Source organism: Microtus oregoni, unplaced genomic scaffold (assembly GCF_018167655.1).
Source record: "Microtus oregoni isolate MIOR12 unplaced genomic scaffold, Mior012 000004F_ref0000308, whole genome shotgun sequence".
Classification (NCBI taxonomy): Eukaryota; Metazoa; Chordata; class Mammalia; order Rodentia; family Cricetidae; genus Microtus; species Microtus oregoni.
Genome location: NW_024543063.1, coordinates 28157055 through 28176902, shown reverse-complemented (window position 1 = coordinate 28176902; position 19848 = coordinate 28157055). Strand labels below are relative to the sequence as shown.

Genomic DNA, 19848 nt, shown 5'->3' with positions numbered 1-19848 from the left:
AAACAGGTTAAACGAAGTTAAAAGAGCTAGTGAGACAAGCCCAAGCGAAGTTCAAGCATTCATAATTAATAATAAGTCTCCGTGTCTTTATTGGGGAGCTGGTTGGTGGCCCAGAGAAAATACCAGCCACAGATGCAATGACAAGAGAATTGTCACTCGACTTCCGGTCCTGTGGTGCGATCTCTGGGGTGATTAAGTTAAAAGAGGAAAGCTTACTTGGCTCAGGGTGTCTGCGATGAGGCAGAACATCGTGGCTGGATGTTTGTGGCAATTTAAGCAGCTTCCTTCATGTCGCCCAGGAAGGAGAAAGAGAAGGGAGAAGGGACTGAGGTTCCAGGCTACCCTCCCAGGGCAGATCCCAGTGATTCACCTCCATATGAGGCTCTGCTTCCAGAGGTTCTGCTGCCTCAGGTTGGGGCCAAAGCTCCGACCCATTAGCTTTAGAGGGACGTTTAAGATCTATCCTGTAGACTCCACCTGGTCCGAAAAGGCTCCTGCTCATCTCTCAATACAGGCGGATCTATCCAATCTCAAGAGTTCTAAGTTCAAAGTCTTTTCTGAGACTCAAGGCAAAATCTCTCTGTGTGTTATCATATATGCATGTGTATTAGTAAGTGTGCGTTCATGTGCATTATGAATTGTGTGTATATGTGTGTGTGTTATTAAGTGTGTGTACATGTGTGGTAAGTGTGTGTCATTAAGTATTTTAGTTGGGATTACTATTGTGGAAAGACACCAACCATGGTAACTCATATAAAGAAAACATTTAATTGGGGTGGCTCACTTACAGTTTCAGAGGTTCAGTCCATTATCATCATGATGGGAAGCATGGTGGCCTGCAGGCAGACATGGTGCTAGCTAATCTTGACCAGAAGACAGCAGGAAGTCAACTGACAGTTACACTGAGGGAAACTTGAGCAATAGAGATGTCAAAGCCTGCTCCCACAGTGATACACTTTCTCCAACAAAGTCATACCTCCTAATAATGCCATTTTCTTTGGGGGCCATTTTCTTTCAAACCACCACATCTAAGTATGTGTGTATATGTGCATATGTATATGATTGTGTATGCACATGCAAATGCATGTGTGTTTTATAAAATTTGTATGTTACTAAGTGTGTGTTCACGCATGCATGTTAGGTGGATGCATATATGTGTGTTATTGTGTGCAAGCATGTGTGTATTGAGTGTGTGCGGTGTGTTCACCCATGGAGGTGAGAAGTTGGTACTGAGTGTCTTCTGCTATCTTTACCTTATCTTTTGAGATAAGGCTTGAGTTTGGAGCTCACTGATTGACTAGACCGGCGGGTGAACAGGCCCCTGGGATCCACCTGTCTGCTGAGATTACAGACACGTGAGACCATGCCTGACTCTTTTATATAGGTGCTGGCGATCTGAACAGAATTCCTCTTGCTTGAGAAGCAGACACTTTACCGATTGAGCTAAAACAAACAAACAAAACACAAAACAACACCAACAACAACCTGGCAGCTGTGATTTTTTTTTTTTAAAGGAAGTTACCCACTTTGAGACACAATGACACACCGAGCTCTGGGAAGGAGGAATAAGAAAATAGCAGGGAGGGATCAGAGCAAAGCAAAACTGAGCCCTGCAACTGCCTACGTGTGTCCGTGCCTGATGTCTGGGGCACAGGCCAGCAGAATGTGGCTTGGGCAGCTCTGATTGTTGGTTCTGTGAACTGCTACTCAGATGGTCTTTCTCCTCAGCTGGCTCTGCTTGCTGCCGGCAGCTCCCCCTGGTAGCTCTAACTCCAGAAGGTCTCCCTCACAATTTCCTCATTTTCTAGCTCCACACTTTGCCCTCTAGGAACAGCAAGACTTCCTTCTGGTTGTTCCAGTTCAAAGTCCCTGTCTTCTTAATGCTGATAATTTCTTTAACGGCTAGGTCTGTCTGCCACGTGGAAATGTGCCTCTCCTCCCCCGAGACCAAGACAGGATTTCTCTGTGTAGTCCTGGATGTCTTAGAATTCACTTTGTAGACCAGGCTGGCCTTGGACTCACAGAGATCCGCCTGCTTCTGCCTCCCGAGTGCTGGGATTAAAGGCGTACGCCACCACTGCCCATTGGAAATATGGCTTTTTTGGCTGAACTGCAAGTGTTTAAAATATTTCCACTCTTTCTCACTCCTGATCCGAGTTGCTAAAAGCAGTTGGTGATAACTGTGCCGCAATCCCAATGTTCGGCTGTGTTGAAATTTTCTCTCTCAGATTACGGAGTCTCCTGCCTTCAAATTTCAGCCTCATTCAAAGTCTCAGGATGTGGGCAAGATGTCAGCATTGCCGGGATGTAACTCAAGTGGTGTGTAGGGTGACTTCTGCTGGAGCCCTCGTGGGCACAGTCATTCCTGGCCTCATTTCCTTCAGCGTCCTCATCTTGAGCCCCACTAGACATGGTGACTTCCAGAACTCTAGGCTTTCTCCAGCTCCTTCTACAATCTTGACCCAAGGCTTTTGACCCACAGTGTTAGGCACCATCCCAGCAATGACTCGTGTTTTCTGTTAGTCAGCTTTCTGTGGCTGTGACAAAATTCCCAGGGTGATTAACCCTTAAGAAGAGAATGTTTGTCTTTTGAATTTAAGAATGCTCAGTTTGAAAGCCTTCTTCTCGTGGGCCTTTGGCTCTGTTGTTTCCTGGGCCTGTGGGGAAGCAGAGCATCATGGGGAACAGAGCTGCTCACACTGTGGCAGCCAGGAAGAAAGGGGTGGGATGATACTTCCATGACCATGGCGTGCATTGAGATTGCTTCCCTGTGTCGTCCCTACCGTGGTGGACAGGACATCCGAAGCTTTGAGTAAGGGACAATGATTGCTCTGGTCAGGGGTTTCTTCAGGGCTTTGTGACAGTGATGAGGAAAGCGAACCTGTAGGACAAGCAAGAGACTCGTTCTTTAATCCGGCTTATGTCAAACCCCCAAAGTCACAACCCACACTTTAATCTTTGCGTACGCCAGAAGTCGCTCCCTCACTTCCACACATGGCAACCTCGGGGGAGATTTTCATCAGATCCACCAGAGAGCTCTTGGTCACCCCACAACAGCCACGCCACTGCTGTGTGAGGGGCACCTGTGCTTGGCAGGTTGACCTTGTGGCTAAATTGATGCCTTGGACAAAATAATACTGGGTGAGGTAACCCAGGCAAGGAAATGAATACTGCACGTCCTCCCTGCTAGTCAACGCAGCGTCTAATCTAACTGTCATGCTTGTGGAAGTCAGGAAACTCGACGGGAGCTGCTGGGAGAGGGACGTCTCAGGGCAGGGGCAGCAGAACTTAGGTGCTATCTGAGGAGGAGTAGAACTGGGGGTGGGACTGTTTAAGGAGCTAGAGGAAGGGAAGATGGGGACACACAGCAGCTGGGTGGAGGATTAACCAAAAGGGAAGGGCATGCAAAAGCCGCATAGAAGTCTACTATCTTGTAATCAAACTAGAATATAGAATTTATGAAAAAAGACTTTGAAAGGAGCTGCTCTGCTTGTGGCTTTTATGAACTGAGGTGAAAATTCTGCAGCATCTTGGGGACAGTGGGGACTCTTCAGAGCTTTCCTGCGGTGAATTAGTGGTTCAGACCTCTGAGGGCAGAGCTGAGCATGTGCATTTTAAAGAGCAGTAAAGATCTTGTCAAGTGAACTCACCTGTCTTTTCTTCTCTTTCTTCCTCCCTCCCTCCCTCCCTCCCTCTTTCTTTCTTTCTTTCTTTCTTTCTTTCTTTCTTTCTTTCTTCCTTTCGACAGGGTTTCTCTGTGTATCTTTGTTTCCTGTTCTGGAACTCACTCTGTAGACCAGGTTGGCCTCGAACTCACAGAGATCCGCCTGCCTCTGCCGCCCAAGGGCTGGGATTAAAGGCATGCACCACCACTGCCTGGCTCAGCTGTCTTTTAAGAAATTATCTGTCAGAGTTCTAAAAACTACTAACTCCCCCATAAACCAATTTTATTTTCAAAATTTCTAAATTGGGCATCACACACATGTAGTGCCTGTGGAGACCTGAAGAGGGCATCAGATTCCCAGGATTGGAGTTGGAGAGAGCAGGGAGCTGTTGTGTTGGTGCTGGGACTAGGACCAGAGTCCTGGAAGAGCAGCCAGGGCTCTTTTAATGGCTGAGCCATCTCTCCACACCCCTTATGGGGGAGCTTTCTGAGACAGGGTCACACTGTGTAGCATGAAGGTCATAATCTTCCCACCTCCGTCCCCTGCGTGCTGGGATTGCAGGTGTGCCCCATCATGTTCCAGCTGGTCTGGGGCAGAGCCACCTCCCATCCCGGGAGAGCAGTGCTCTTGGGTCAGTTGGAAATGCTGATCCCAGTGGGAGCTGAGCCCAAGTCACTCATGGGAACTTTGCTTTCCAGCTATGGGGTGCTGCTATGGGAGCTGCTCACAGGCGAGGTCCCTTACCGTGGCATCGACGGACTGGCTGTGGCGTATGGGGTGGCCGTCAACAAGCTCACGCTGCCCATTCCATCCACCTGCCCTGAGCCGTTTGCCAAGCTCATGAAAGGTATTGTTCAGCCTGACCTCAAGAGCCTAGGGTCGAGGAAAGTTGTGTATGGGAACAGTCATGTTTTCTAACTTTTAAAAAAGCATTATGTGCGCTAATGAAATGGCTCAGCACATAAAGACATTTTGCTACCAAGGCTGACAGTCTGAGTTCAATTTCCCACATGGCAGAAGAGGTCAGACTCCCATGGGTGGTCCTCAGACTTCTAACTGTATGCAGTGGCACACCTGAGCCCGCACACATAGAGCAATGAACAAATAAATAAATGTAAAAATTTAAAAGCAAAGGAAACATGAATATGATGCACTAGCTCATGTCAGTAATCCCAGTGTTCAAGAATCTGAGGAAGGAGAATTGCTTTGAGTTTCCAGTCGAGCCTGGGCTAATATGAGACCCTATCTCATTTTTTTTTTCTTTGAAGTGTGCTATGCTGAGAAACTCCACCTCTGCTGGAGAAGTGAGTCACAGGCATTTTCAGGCGTGTAACTTAAAGCCACCAGCTTTATCAGTGGTGCCTGGCCTTTCCTGACGCTGTCCCACTGTATGCAGCAGATAGCACAGCCCTGAGCTGGCTCTGAGCCTCCATCTGAAGGCCCACATAGTGATCATCAGCATCTTCAGGGCTCAGCAGAGTGGCTTTGTTTGGGCTTTTGGTTCCCCACTCGTGGTTACGCTTGCTGCCTTTCTCTGTGAGCTGTGAATTTACTTCATCAGTTTTGATTTTTGATTTTCTTGATAGGGTTTTGCTATGTGCACCAGGCTGGCCTTGAACTCACTCTGTATACCATGCTAGATGAAAATTTATTATGCATTTCAGGCTGTCCTCAGACTCGTACCCCAGGCTGGCTGCAAACTCACCGTGTAATCCAGGCTGGACCTGGATCCTGCCTCAACCTCTCTAGTGTTGGAATTACTACTTAGACTTTCTATTGCAATAATAACATCTTCCAGATGTTGGCTTGGGGGCTTGTGTTTTATAGCCGTGTGATTCTGCAGCAGCAGCGAGACCTCAGCATGGTAAACATGCCTCTGTGAACCAAGTGTTGACCGACACTTGGGCAGCAGCAGGCTCGTCCCACCGTGTCTCTGCTCACCTCTGACGTGGTGCTGGGGGTTGGGGTCACAGGGCACTCAGGCGCTCACTGATACGCCCTTACTATTTCCAGGAGTCCCTGCAGACAGGAACTTTTGGTTTAGTGACAAGTGTCAGATTGGGAACGTGGCCATCTTTGGAGATCATCCCAGCTGTACCCAGTCGGGAAAGTGATGTGATTCTCGTTCGTTGCAGAATGCTGGGAGCAAGACCCTCACATCCGCCCTTCGTTTGCCTTGATTCTTCAACAGCTGACAGAGATCGAAGGGGCGCTGGCGACGGAGATGCCCCAGGAGTCCTTCCACTCCATGCAGGAAGACTGGAAACTGGAGATTCAGCAAATGTTCGATGAGCTTCGAACCAAGGAGAAGGTGAGAGGGTGGGCTTACTGCCCCGTACACCCACAAACCTTGGGAGTGCCAGCCGGGGACAGCTGTTAGCCTTCTGCTGTTTTTCAGATGCTACCATTTATTGATGCTTGCTACCCTTCAGGTTAAAATAAAGAGTACTGAAAGCATACAGTTGGAAAGAAAATAATCTTTTACTAGGAAATTTCCAAATGGAAAAGAGATAGGAAATAGCATAATAAACCTGTATGTTAGTGAGCCTTGCCAAAAGCCCTATTCAATTTGACCACTTTACACACTTCTTCTCCCCATTTTTTTTTCTGAAACTGGAGTATTTTAAATCAAATCCTTACTTCATGCTACTTTCATATTTGTGTTGCTTGAAGATGTTGGTGTGTGTGTGTGTCTGCGTCTGTGCCTGTGCGTGCATGCATGTGTGTGTATGTGTGTGTGTGTGTGTCTGTGCCTGTGCGTGCATGCATGTGTGTGTATGTGTGTGTGCATGTGTGTAGGATTGCCTGGTTCATGGCACAGGTGCAAAGGTCAGAGAATAATTCCTTCTCTCCTTCCACCTTATAAGGCAGGGTACTCCAGGCTGACTGGTTCATGAGCTTCTGGTGACTCTCCTGCCTCCACCTCCATCTTGCTGGGAGAATGTGGAGATTAGAGTTAGGTGTAGCTGGAGTTCATTTTGCCTGTCAGAGGGCTTTGCTGGTTGGTATTCAACCTCCTTCCCTGGTGCTTGGGTAGAATGACCAGGGTTGCCTGTCCATACCAAGCTGAGTACCTGGAGCTCTGGGCAAACAGGCTGATGGGGCTGGATGCCTCTGGGCTCGGCTGGGAGCTGCTGAGTGGCCTTGGACTCTGTGTTACTCCCACAGAGTGTCACAGCAGGAAGTGTGAAGATGGTGCCCAGCTCATGTCTCCTGCTTAGTAAGTACCATGTAAGCATGTGCCCCAGGAGAAAGATGGCAGGGCTTTGTGACCCAGGGCTCTGTAGCCTCCCACTGGGCCTGGCTAAGATTAGGAAGACATAGAGGCTGCTTTCGGAAGGATGCTTTATTATCAAGGCATGATAAACTCTGTAGAGTTATGGAAGCGTTTACACATTTGGTTGACTTAAAACAATAGGAAAATTTTGAGTTGCTTTTTTTGTACACTTGTCCAATTCACTTTTAAGAATTTGAAGTGAGGTGTTTAAACCCGTGACGAAACTTGATTTTAAGGATGACGGGACAGATGATTTTGAGGAAAAATGACCTCAAATCACACAACTCCTACAGTTCTTTGGTTTAGTTGATAGCCAGTGTTGATCCGCCGATGTAAGCACAGGAGCAGAGCGGTTCTTGTGCTATAGAGCAAGATTCTGAAACGATGCTCGCAGAGGGGCACAGCCCTCTCTGTCTCCGGCTTGGCACCAGCACTGCAGTTTCTTCTTCTTCCCTCTCCCCGTCTTTGCGGCAGTGCCTCGCACAGCATCCCAGGCGACTCTGCTACTGACTGTGTAGTTTTGGTTGTCGTGACCTCACCGCAGACCTCTTGCTAAGCCTCCCACATGCTGGGACTGCAGGCATGCCACGCTGCCACCGTGCACAGCCATTTTCTTACTATCCTTTTGGATGCTTTCCCTTAGTGTCTGGTTTGTCTCCTCCAAGCGGCCCCTACGGCCTTGTGATTGGTGATTGGAACATGCAATTGTGTATCTCTTTGTGCTGTGAGGTTTCCAATCTCATCTTCCTGTGGGGTGGAAAGCCCTTTGTACGTGCCCTATCTCCCTTTCCCACTCACTGGCTGAGGGAGGAGGCCTCACACTCCAGTGAATGCTCAACCCTTGGCTCCTGTCCGTATTACCCCGTAGATGGTGAATCCTCCCCACGCTCAGACTTTTTATCGCTGTCTGCCTCTGGGTCCCCTGTGTGCACCTGGCATCCTGGGCCCTCCACAAGGCTTTGCCCTCATTAACCATTAACCTTTCTTGCAGGGAAATGATTTTGCCATGACCAGAAATTCCCCACTGAGCCTTCAGACAAATACTCCTGTTGGTAACCACATAGACAGAAGGAAGATTTGTGCCTCGTGATTTCAAATATTCACATATGTTCTGATATTCCACGGGTCTTCCTCCCTTTATCAAGCTTATTATTATTATTACTACTACTCCTACTATTATTTTATTATTGTTGTTATGTGTGTGCGTGTGTGCGTGTGTGTGTGTGTGTGTGTGTGTGTGAGGTCAACCTCGGTTATCTTCCTCAATCCTTCTCTACCTTACTTTCCTGAGGCAAGGTCTCTCACTGGAACCTGGAACTCCTAAGTTCTGCCAGACTGACCTGCTAGCAGCCCCAGGGAGCCTCCTATCTATAATTGTTTGCTCCCAGGCATGGCTTTTATGTGTGGTTTCTGGGGATTGAACTCATGCCCTTGAGCTTGTGTGGCAAGCACATTACCAACTGAGCCATGCCCCTAGCCCAGCTTTTCCAGTTTTAAAAATCTCCTTAATAGGGTGTATAGTTCGGCTGCTTTCCCACCAATCCTGCTCCTCTGCAACCGCAACCCCTTACAAATTCTTTGTGTTGTTTATGAAGTCATTGTAGGGGATGAACACTTTTGATAGGGACTTAAAAATCAAAGTTGCTCAATTTGTACAGAAAGATGCAGAAGGGATTGCTGATCACAGTTAACAGCAGCCAGTGGGGCCAACGCCAGCACCACTGAAAACAGGGACTGTGGAAGAAGGGTGGGTGCTTTGCTGAATTGGAAACCACCGTCTGCCCTCAGGCACTCTGCGGTTAATCTCCAGTGTGGACTCCTTCAGAACTGCTTCTCAGCTGAGTGGGTTGCCCTTGTCTGTGACCCCTGCACTCAGGAAGCACAGCAGGAGAACCGTAAGTTCGAGGCCAGACAGGGCCACTTGAGGCCCTATCATTAAAAAAAAAAAAAAAAAAAAACAGATTTTTTTTTTTCCAAAATTGCACAGCATTTCTTTTTCCTTTCTCCTTTCCAGTGATAAACAGCAGTCTATACCTGGCACGCGCCAGTGAGGCGATACTGACCCATCTGTACGTCAGAGCCAGCTGGCATGTGGTCGGGCGAGCAGTTGAAAGGCCTGGGACTCAGGCCAAGTCACATCTGTAGCTGTGTGTATGTGAACTGTGTAGTGAAATGAGTCCAGATCAGAGCACTCAGAACTGAATTCTGGTCCTCTTGGTGGAGCTGGCGTAGCCCGAGGGCCCTTGCTTGGAAGGATGCATTTCTCTGTCCTGTGGACTCTCTCTCCTTTGTTTTTGTCCTGTTGGGAGGACAGCGGTTTTCTGGGCTCCTCTTTGCTTTCTGATATTTGTAGGTTGGCTTAAATGACCCCTGAGTCCACCTAGAAAAAGTCCAAAGCTCAGAGATGTGAGCTGTGTAGTCTCTGGCTAGCTGTGGCGCTCACGCTGTGTCTTAGTTGAATGAGTCCCTTTGAGGGGTTGCTGTTTAAACTCCTGTGTATCACATAAAACCAGGAGTGCTTGCTCCTATCTCAAGGCCCTGGGAAGGTCACAGCCCTAGCAAGAATCCTCTGCAGTTCCTACTGGAGCTTAGTACGAGGCTCTGCTAAGATGGAAGTGTCCGAATTGCAACTGTTGGCCTGCATATACTAATGTCTGTGTGCTGCTGGGTGTTGTAAGCAGCAAGAGCTGCACAGATGCAACCTCTCAAAATGTTTCTCTCCATTAAGAAGAGAACATATTAGAGAAATGGGAAGATGGTTTAAAGCTTTGCGGCATTCTCCATTTTCCCCTAAAGGATTATGAGCTATAGTTATATGTAACATGTAGCCATGAGGATTAGTCTTTAACACAGGGGTTCTCAATCTGTGGGTCACAACCCCTCAGGGTCGAAAGACCCTTTCACAGAGATTAACTAAGGCCATCAGAAAATGCAGATATGTATATTGCAATTCACAGCAAAATTACAGTTGTGAAGTAGCAATGAAATAATTTATGGCTGGCGTTAGCACAGCATGAGGAACGGTGTTAAAGGGTTGCAGCGTTGGGAAGGCTGAGAACCACTGCTTTAAGTTATTGGGTTGTAACTGCAGGTTGAATTTTGAAGCGGGTCATTCACAGATCTAGGGACGTAGCTTAGTTGGTAGGAGGTTTGCCTGGCATTTGCGAAGCCCTGGGTTCCATGCCAGTACCCCGCTCCTGGTAGCTTGTGTTTGTATTCACGGCACTCAGGAGGTAGAGGCAAGACCCTGGTGGTGGTGGCGCAGGCCTTTAATCCCAGTACTCGGGAGGCAGAGGCAGGCAGATCTCTGTGTGTTCAAGGCCAGCCTGGTCTACAAAAGGAGTTCCAGGACAGCCAGGACTGTTACAGACAGGAAACCCTGTCTTGTGGGGGAGAGGTGGAGGGAGGAGGATTAGAAATTACAGGTTTTTTATGGCAGCTTCGGGAGCTTAAAACCAGCTTGAGCTACTTAGACTGGTTCTTGAAATGTAAATAAGTTACGTCATTCCCAGCGTTCTTTGTTGATGATTGTTGATGTATGATTTATGTGTTCCTAAGCCTGCGACCCTTTAATACAGTTCCTTATGTTGTGCTGACCCCAGTCATAAAATTATCCTGTTACTTCAGAGCTGTAATTTTGTTACCGTTATGAATCGCAGTGTAAATATCTGATATACATGGAAGCTGATGTGCAACCCTATGGGAGTCTCGACCCACAGGTTGAGAACAGTGATGTTAGGCCCCTATAAAGGCGAGAGGTGAGGATATAGCCATGATAAACTCAGGTGTGAAGGGGAGCAAGGCCTTTCCCTGTCGGGAACTAACAGAAGAGAGGGTGCCTGCATTGGGTACTGGTTCTCCTAGGTTGATCATAGCCTGGGTAGCCGGCAGCTCAGGTGAGCTTGGGTGCAGTGAGCTTGCCGAGAAGGGCTCCGGCTCCGGGAGCAGTGCAGGAAGCCCATACTGATCTCCTTTGGGACCCGACTTTGCAGGAGCTGCGGTCCCGGGAGGAGGAGCTGAGTCGAGCCGCCCTACAGCAGAAATCCCAGGAGCTGGAGCTCAGACGCCGGGAGCAGCAGCTCGCAGAGCGCGAGATCGACGTGCTGGAGCGGGAGCTGAATGTCCTCATCTTCCAGCTGAACCAGGAGGCCCCGCACGTGAAAAAGAGAAAGGGGAGGTTCAGGAGAGGCCGGCTGAGGCTCAAAGACGGCCACCGCATCAGCCTGCCTTCAGGTTTGTGCCGCCAGGAGGTTAAAATGTGAATGAATGATTTTATGAATGAATGAGCGAATGTGCAGATGCCTACGGACCATGGTGCTGACACGCTGCTGTAGGGAGTTCCGTGGCTGACATCCGAAATAGTCGTTGGGCGCTCTCATTGCACCTGAAATTTGGGCTCTCATCACAGAGTGCTAGTGATGGGCAGATGGGGTGGTGGTTTGTACCGACTGCCAGTGTGACAGCCTCTATCCTCGCCTAAGTGACAAGACCCTGGGCACATCTGCAGAAGATTTTCTCTATTAACTGGAAGACACACCCTAATTGTGGGTGACTGTTGTGTGGCCTGGGGTCCCAGACAGAGTAAAAAGGAGAAGGGAACTGAAAACTCGGAATTCACAGCCCCTCTTCTTCACAAACGCTGTGTCCTGGGTGTGCTGTCGTCATTAGTGTTGATGATTTCCTAAACTTGGGGCAGGGAAACGACAACAGGACTCGGATGGAACCGATCCAACGTTAGAAGAAAGTGTGAGCTCTTTGCAGCTGACCCCACTCTTCAACGACAGGAAGTTGAAACAACACCCCCCCCCCATTTCTGTGGGCAGCCATTGCTCAGCTGATAACATGAGTTTATTCAATTATTAATATAATTGGCTATTTTTTTTGCCAGATTCCCAGAAAGCCCTGGATTTGGAATTTTTCTTTCTAAAAATAAAGAGGACATTTCAGCGACACATTTATTTGCTTGCTGGAGCCTCATAAAAGATTTCAAAGAGCATTTACTGCTGTAAGGACTTCTTCAATCACAAAGGATTTAGCATGCAGTAGCTCCTTCCTACCACAGGATGGCGCAAAATGCCGTAATTCTGGCACAGGATTAGGAAAGCCCGTGTTTGGATCCTCCCACGTTGTGTGTGTGTGTGTGTGTGTGTGTGTGTGTGTGTGTGTGTGTGTGTGTCTTATGAAAAGACACTCACACCCTGGGTTCTAGACTTAGCCAACTTGATTTGGATGCTTGTTCTACCACTTTCTAGCCCTGCTCCCCAGGCCTACAGCATCAGCAGAAATGAAATTACAGAGCTTGAAGTTTCTGTAGTAAAATGTCCTGACAGAGGCAGCATTAGGACTCACATTGCCGTCCATCAGTGCAGGGAACCAAGGCAGGAACTAGAAACCACTGGCCATATCTGCAGTCAAGAACAGAGAGAAATGAACGCACGCCTCCTTGAGCCTAACAGAATAATAATTACCTGTTGACTTGTGTCTTTGAGACGTGGCACTGGGCCGTGCTGAGAAACGGGCTCAGACATTAGCCAGTCTGCCCAAGGGAGATGCTGTCTGATGACACTGTCTTTTGACAGTGCAGAGGACAGCGAGGGAAATCAAGTAATTCCTGAAAAGCTGCTTCTTTCTCTCACAGATTTCCAGCACAAGATCACAGTGCAGGCCTCCCCAACCCTGGACAAGCGCCGGAGCTCAGACAGCCGGCTCTGCAGCCCGCCCAGCAGCCCCCTGATGCTGCCCCGCCTCCGAGCTATCCAGCGTGAGTGTTTGCTTCTCTCTGCATCAGTGTGACCACTGCTGCGTGGCCACACTGAGGGGGTGTGCTCTGACAGTGGCTGAAGGGAGTGAGAGGCAGATGGAAACAGGTGGCAGTGGAGATATAAAAGTTGACCTTGGGGCCGAGTGCAGGGGTGCACTCCTGTAATCCTTGCGTTTGGGAGGTAGAAGGAAGAACACCAAGGATAGCCTCAGCTATCTAATGAGGGCAAAGCCGGGCAACAGGAGACTCTGAAGGAAAGGAACAAATTAAAAAAATAACAAACACAGAGAAGTTGATCTTGGCTTTTAGGCCAGTTTCTCTTGCTCTCTACCATAAACGTGACATGGTGTCAACGCAGTGGGGGCCGAGAGCTAGGACTCCAGGTCCTCTCAAAGACACTGGCCCATCAGAAGGCATCCCTGTCTTCTGCTGAAGTGGCTGGCATCATGCTCAGTGGTAGAGCACTTGCTTAGGCACACGGGACCCAGGTCTAACCCCAGAAAAGTAACATAGTAAAGAACTTAAGCATTCCTCAAGCACTTACAATGTAAAGAAGATACATTTGTTTCCGTGTTTATAGAAGTCCTATTTCTAGAAGGCATATGGCTGGATGAAAGTTAGATGTCTGTCTTTACGAACTTCACCTCCATGTACACACATGGCTAACCTTGCAGGTCCTGAAAACTTTTATTTTACATTTATTATAGACCAGGCAGGCCTTGAACTCACAGAGATCTACCTGCTTCTGCCTCCTTGCATGCTGAGATTAAAGGTGTGCACCACAACGTGCAATGCAAAGTCACACGGTTTTAAAGAGTAATGTATGGTTTGTAGTTAAAAAAGAAATCTGTGTGTGTGTATACAGCGTGTGTATGTGTGTGTACAGTGTGTGTCTGTGTAGAATGTGTGTCTGTGCATGTGTTCGAGTGTCTGCATGCATGTGCCATGGAGAGTGTGTGCAGGCGGGATGCCAGCCTCAGCTGTGGGTCCTCATCTATTGCCCTCTTTGACACAGGTTCCCACACTCGCTGGTGACCTTCTGGGGATCCCCCGTCTCTAAACTTCCCGCTCATTGTCTTTTCCTAGTCTTCTTGCTGCTATTTTCTTTTTTCACGAACACAAAGAGTAGTTTTCCAAGGTGGGCGAATGAGCTGTTCTCACTGCTCTGCCAGGTACCTGGCTGGATTCTTGGACACTTTAGTTGAATCGTATGTGACAGTGGGTTGTCCATGCAGTGACTTCGGAGGAGAGCCATAAAACCTGGGGACGGAACGCCGTCTTCCGACAAGAAGACTTCGAAGATGCGAAAAAGAATTTCAAGAAAAAAGGTTGCACGTGGGGACCGAGCTCCATTCAAGTGAAAGAAAGACCAGAGGGCCGAGACCGGTACGTGTATGTGTGTGTGTGTGTGTGTGTGTGTGTGAAGAGGGGCGTGTGGCACACACTGGGGTAGTAGCGCTAATAGACCTGCCTCTTGGGAAGTGATGATTTGCAGAGACATCTGGATAGTAACTTAGTGCTCCGTGGTGTGTTGAACTGACTGTATGCAATGATTATTAGCTCAGTGAATAACTTGACATATTTACGTATTATTTCATGATGGGGGTGGGGGAGATTGCTCAGTCCTGCAGAAGACTGGAGTTTGATTCCCAGCACCAACTTGATATCTCACAACCAGCCCTAACTCCAGTTCCAGGGGACCCATCACCCTCTTCTGACCTCTGTGGGAACCAAACATGCATATGGTTGCACGCATATGTTTGGGCAAAATATTCAAACATGTAAACAAACAAATCTAAAATATTTTTTAAAGATTATATTTGTACTTTGTTAAGTCTTCAAAATTCAAAAGCACAAAGGTACTCTCTGTAACTCTAAAAAGATGGCTCCTGGGCTAGACACTCCGTGGGTAAAGTACTATCTCGCAAGCCTGAGGACCCGAGCTCAGCTCCAGCACACATGTAAGCCACAGGCATGACAGCTGCCTGTAATCTTAGGCCCACAAGAGGAAGAAACTGCAGATCTCTTGCTATGCTAGCCAGAATGGGCGAGAGACCCTGCCTCAATATGATAAAAAGAGCAATCGAGGAAGACTTGCAACATCCCTTTCTGCCCTTCAGATGCAGGTACACACAGGTGCAGCAGTACACACGCAAACACACACATACACGCACCACACACAAGCAACCATGTGTATGTGTGATGTGCGCGCACACACACACACACACCACACATACATACCAAAAAAGAGATTGCATTTGAGGGCCCTGCACTTCCACTATGTGAACACAAATGTCTTTCTCTTGTAGGGTCAGGCCTCTGTCAGATGGCAACAGTCCTTGGTCGTCTCTTTTAATAAAAAGTCAGAAAACCACACCATTGGCTTCATTGTTTGTGGACCAGCCAGGTAACTGCATCTCAGAAAGCAGGGTGTGTTGGGGTGTTAGCTCTGAGGGGGGGGGGTCTCTGGATCATCTCACGTGGCCCTTCAGGTGGTTGGAGGGGTGACAGCAGGTCCTTTAGAGTTTGACTTGAGTCCAGAGGTTGTTTGGCATCCAGACTTCATGGCGCTAAGGAAATGGGCTCCACGTGTTCAGGGAGATGAAGATCATGGTTTCTTATCTTACAGAAAACCAGTGTCCCACTTAGCCATATGGCCCAGGTGAGTTTAGCATAGTCTAGTTGGCCCGGCTAAGGGTGAGCTGGGGCTGTATTTAGTAAATTGAGTTCAAGAGGTAAAACCACTGGCAGCCTTCAAGGGTAATTGGTACTGAAAAGAACTGGTCTTTTATATTCACCTGTGTATGTGTTTCATGCCATGAGAAAATCTAGAGGTGTGTGCCTTGAGTGTGTGCTGGGTGCTGTGCCCACCCCCATGCTCCCTCCCCCTGAGGGATCCTTTTAATAAACAAGAGTTCTTCCACCGAAAGACCTCTGCATGCTTTGGTTTAGTGTGGTGGAGGTGTATGTGTGTGTGTGCGCGCGTGTGTGCATTTATATCTTATGCTCCTGTCGTATATTGTGATTCTTCTGTTTGTATCTTTTTTTTTTAGATATTTTTTTTATTTATTTATTATGTATACAGTGTTCTGTCTGTGTGTATGCCTGCAGGCCAGAAGAGGGCACCAGACCCCATTACAGATGGTTGTGAGCCACCATGTGGTTGCTGGGAACTGAACTCAGGACCTTTGGAAGAGCAGGCAATGCTCTTAACCGCTGAGCCATCTCTCCAGCCCTTCTGTTTGTATCTTGATGCTTCGCGGATTCTGGCGTGTTTGTACACATTTAAATGGTGGTATTTGCTATGCAATAGTTCCGTAATGTTTACATTTGTACCTTTGTTTAGGATCTTGTGAAGAACTGAAACTTGCCCCTGATGGATTAGAACATAGAAAACCAAAGCAATTGAAGTTCCCTGGCCAGGCCTATGTTGGTCTACCTCTTTGCAAAGACAGCCAGAGAGAGCACCCAGTAGAGGCTGAGAGTCGGGAGGAGGGACCCTCCAAAGGCTCCCCAGTGAACCACGTGGGGGCACCCCTGCTGAGGAAGAAAACAGAATCTGCTCTGTGTGAGTGTGGGGGGCTGCTGGCATCACTGGCTTTGGGAGTGGATGTCAGGAAACTACACGGAGCCCAGGCCCTCAAAAAAATACTACCCAAAGAGGAAAAGAAGCAAGAGGGCACCCTTCCATGGGTCTCTAGGTGCCAAGCAAGTACCAGACAACAGACTGCAGGCAGGACACCCAGTGATGACCCCTCTGTCCTGCCGCCAAGTGCCTCAAACCTTTCCTCGAAGACTCTCTCTACAAAGTGCTTGCTGCAGACTGAGGAGGTGCTATCTTTGGAGAGCACTCGGATCTCTTGTGGTGGTCCCATAATGCTCACTCCAGATCCCTGTTCTACCACCCCAGAAAGCAGCTGTGAACTCATCTCTGAACCAGGACTTAAGAATGATGGTGGTGTGTTGAGAAGCATGTCACCTGCCCTTCTGGAGCAGACAGGGGGAAAGCTGCCACCCTGTGCCACTGCAGGAGATAAGGGACGCCATCATGCGTGGATGGGATACAAAGAAACTCCTCTCCGACCTCAAAGTAGGTGGGAGTAGTTGGGCAACCATGCAGATGGCGTTATAGAGGGGAGAGGAGTGTTTTGCCTTTTCTAATGATTTCAATTAATAATATTGTTCAAATGGATCTTGAGTGCTATTCTTCATTGTTATAACTTTAATATCACTGGAATTTAGATTCTGGGAAGAGGCTTGATTGGGACTTAGCAACTTCAGATTATCAGGTGATGTCAGAACAAAGCATGTGATGAATGATAGACCAAACTCCGGGGGCAGAGATGGGGCCTTAGGTCCAAATTCCAGCAAGTAGACAGTGGAAGAGCTGACCACGGTCCCAAACCACAGCCATCTAACCCTAGCCCTAAACCACTCACCCCAACTCTATACACTTGACCGTAGCCTTCAACACTAATCCTAAATATTAACCTCTAATTTTAAACATTAATCCTAACCCTAGCCACTAAACCCGAACTCCAAACCCTCATCCTAACCCTCTAACCCAAATGCTAACCACGGCTATCTCCAGGCCTTCCTGAGACACTCCTTGGTCATATGCTGTAGTTGTGTTGGGACCGAGGTCCTTGTCATCTCTGCGTGATTGGTGGCTGGTGTAACAAAGCTGCAGCAGGAGCAGCATAAACATTAGAGCCCCCTTTCCCACTGTGCTGAAGGCACGGGCAGGGATGGGTCTTCCTTAGGCCTCTCCCCTGGGCTTGCTAACCCCCTCCCTGTGTCCCGTGTTCTTCTGGGTATCTGTGGATCTCATTAGGGCCCACAGTCAGACTACACTGGGGCCTGTCTCTGTGAACTTATTTTGGCTTAGACACCTTTGAGGACCCCATCTCAGGGGCTGGGGAGATGGCTCTGTGAGTAAAATGTTTGCTCTACATGGAACAGACCCTGAATTCAACCCCCAGAACCCACATCAAAAGCCTGGGCGTGGTGTGCAGACCTGTAATCCCGGGGAGAAGCAGGCAGATGTTTGGGGTTTGCTGGCCAACCAGGGTAGCCAAGTCGGCAAATCCCAGGTCTGTGAGAGACCGTCTCTGAAAATAGGTGGGTGTGTCTGGAGTTGACTTTGTGTGTGTGTGGTGTATGCATGTGCACACGCATATGTGTGAGCGTATGTGTGCATGAGTGCATGGCACACACACAGGTCATGGTGATGTCACAGTTAACCATGTAGAGGTTTGTGTTCAGGTTCACTGTCTGTGGTCTTGGGTACATCACTATAACATGCTTGTCTACTAATAACCTGTGGTCAAGAGCGTGGTAGAGATAAGTGTATAGGCACTGCTGTGATTGGTTACATTAATGCCATACAGGTATTCTCTGAGACTATGCCTGTGGAGAGGTATATGATCTGGGCACGGTGGCTGATGTCCTCGCTACGGGGAAGAATGGGTGAACTGGCTGGAGGGATGTTACAGACTGAAATACTCCTGTTCTAATGGCATGTTTTCACTAAGAAAAGCACACCCCAGTGACTGTGGAATTGCCGTGTTGAAACTCTAGGCAACCCCACCATTGAGCAGAATAGCCTTCATCTTTCCCTTCACCCATGACTTCAGGGTCTGTCTTCTCACTGAACATCGTCTGTCCTTCTTCTCCCACAGGTGCCCCTGGAGATTCAGGACTACCACACTCTGCCTCGCCTGGTCCTCAGAGCGAGCTGGCAAGCCAGGGCTCTCCTGGGCAACCCCAAGGTGTTCTGGGCAACCGTCAGGCATGTCCTCCCCCACCACAAAATCCACTGAGGACAACATCCCCGCATGCCTGGGCCAGTGACATGGAGCGTGCAGTGCCAGGCCTTGCCTGTCTCCTCAGTGCCCAGGAGAGGAGCAGGTGCAAGGCACCTTCCTTGCGGGATGCCAACGTGGAGGGCCAGAGCAGGGACTGTGCCGTGCCCTTGTGTAGAGTGAAGAGCGTGACATACCCACCGCCCATCTATGCCCTGGAGAAAGACTTTCTGACCTAGTGCCTTTGCCCTTCCAGCATTCCCCGTTTGAGGTGGACACAGAGAGGCACTGTGTGCTGTGTGTCACACTGTGGCCCATGGTGCTAGTGCTGGATCCCGACTCCAAGGTGCACCAGTGGCTACTGTTGGCTGTCCACTGGACATTAGTCACCCAGTGCCTTGAAAGACACAGAGGTTCAGTCAGCTGAGGCGAGGTCACTGTGGCCAGCTTCCGTGCTCCGTTCTCACCCACGTCCTGCCCACGGCACAAGGCTGTACTACAGTGACCAGCCCTCTTTGCTTCTTTCCTTCGTCCTTTTCCTCATTTTCTTCTCCTTTTGGGTTTTTGTTTGCCACTGTCGATTTCTTTGTTTTGCACAACAAAAAAACAGAAATAGCTGTTTCATGTCTTGTCAATAAAAATGTGATGTTAAAAAGTAAAGATATTTATTTATAGAGGGGAAAAATGGTTCTCCATTGATTGGAGTTAATTCGGAGTCCTATGTAAACTACCCAGAGAAAATAGTAGCCTTGTGATGTGGAATACGCCCAGTTGACTCCTGAATTACATAGGACATTCTCATCCAGGTTTTACAGAAGGGAACTTATAACAGTTTGCCTGAGGCTTTGAGAGATGGCTCAGCAGTTAAGCATGCATAGAGCTCTTTTGGAGGGCCCAAATTCAGTCCCCAGTGCCTATGCCCGTTGGCTCACAACTGCCTGTGACTTCAGTTCCAGGGCATCCAGTGCCCTCCTGGCTTCCACGGGCACCTGCATGCACATACCAACATGCACACACACACACACACACACACACACACACACCACACACACACACACCACACACATACACACACACACACCACACACACACCATTAAAAGCCAAAATACTTCTTAAAAGTTTTATTGAATATAACTCCATTGCTACTTTTGTGTCATGTGACCAAATACCTTAGCATGATATAAAGTGAGGAATTATTTATCTTGCTCACGGTTTCAGAGGAATCAGTGCACCTTTGAGGAGGACCTGGTTGGGTGGCTCACATCATAGTGGACAGGAAGCAGAGAAAGAGGGACCAAGGAAGACCAGGGCAAGGTACAGCCAAAGACACACCCTCACTG

At 48.5% G+C, this 19848-nt stretch overlaps 1 protein-coding gene across 1 annotated transcript in view; it reads left to right on the top strand.

Annotated features, from left to right (window-relative positions):
* Positions 1 to 19132, top strand: part of Map3k21 (mitogen-activated protein kinase kinase kinase 21) — a 32138-nt gene extending 13006 nt beyond the window's left edge. Inside the window, exons 3-10 of the mRNA XM_041649419.1 lie at positions 4364 to 4512; positions 5801 to 5976; positions 10935 to 11175; positions 12581 to 12703; positions 13939 to 14089; positions 15013 to 15110; positions 16050 to 16793; positions 18385 to 19132. Of these exons, the coding sequence (XP_041505353.1) occupies positions 4364 to 4512; positions 5801 to 5976; positions 10935 to 11175; positions 12581 to 12703; positions 13939 to 14089; positions 15013 to 15110; positions 16050 to 16793; positions 18385 to 18746 (2044 nt within the window). The 3' untranslated portion in view covers positions 18747 to 19132. The remainder of the gene's footprint in view (positions 1 to 4363; positions 4513 to 5800; positions 5977 to 10934; positions 11176 to 12580; positions 12704 to 13938; positions 14090 to 15012; positions 15111 to 16049; positions 16794 to 18384) is intronic.
* Positions 19133 to 19848: the final 716 nt, after the last annotated feature.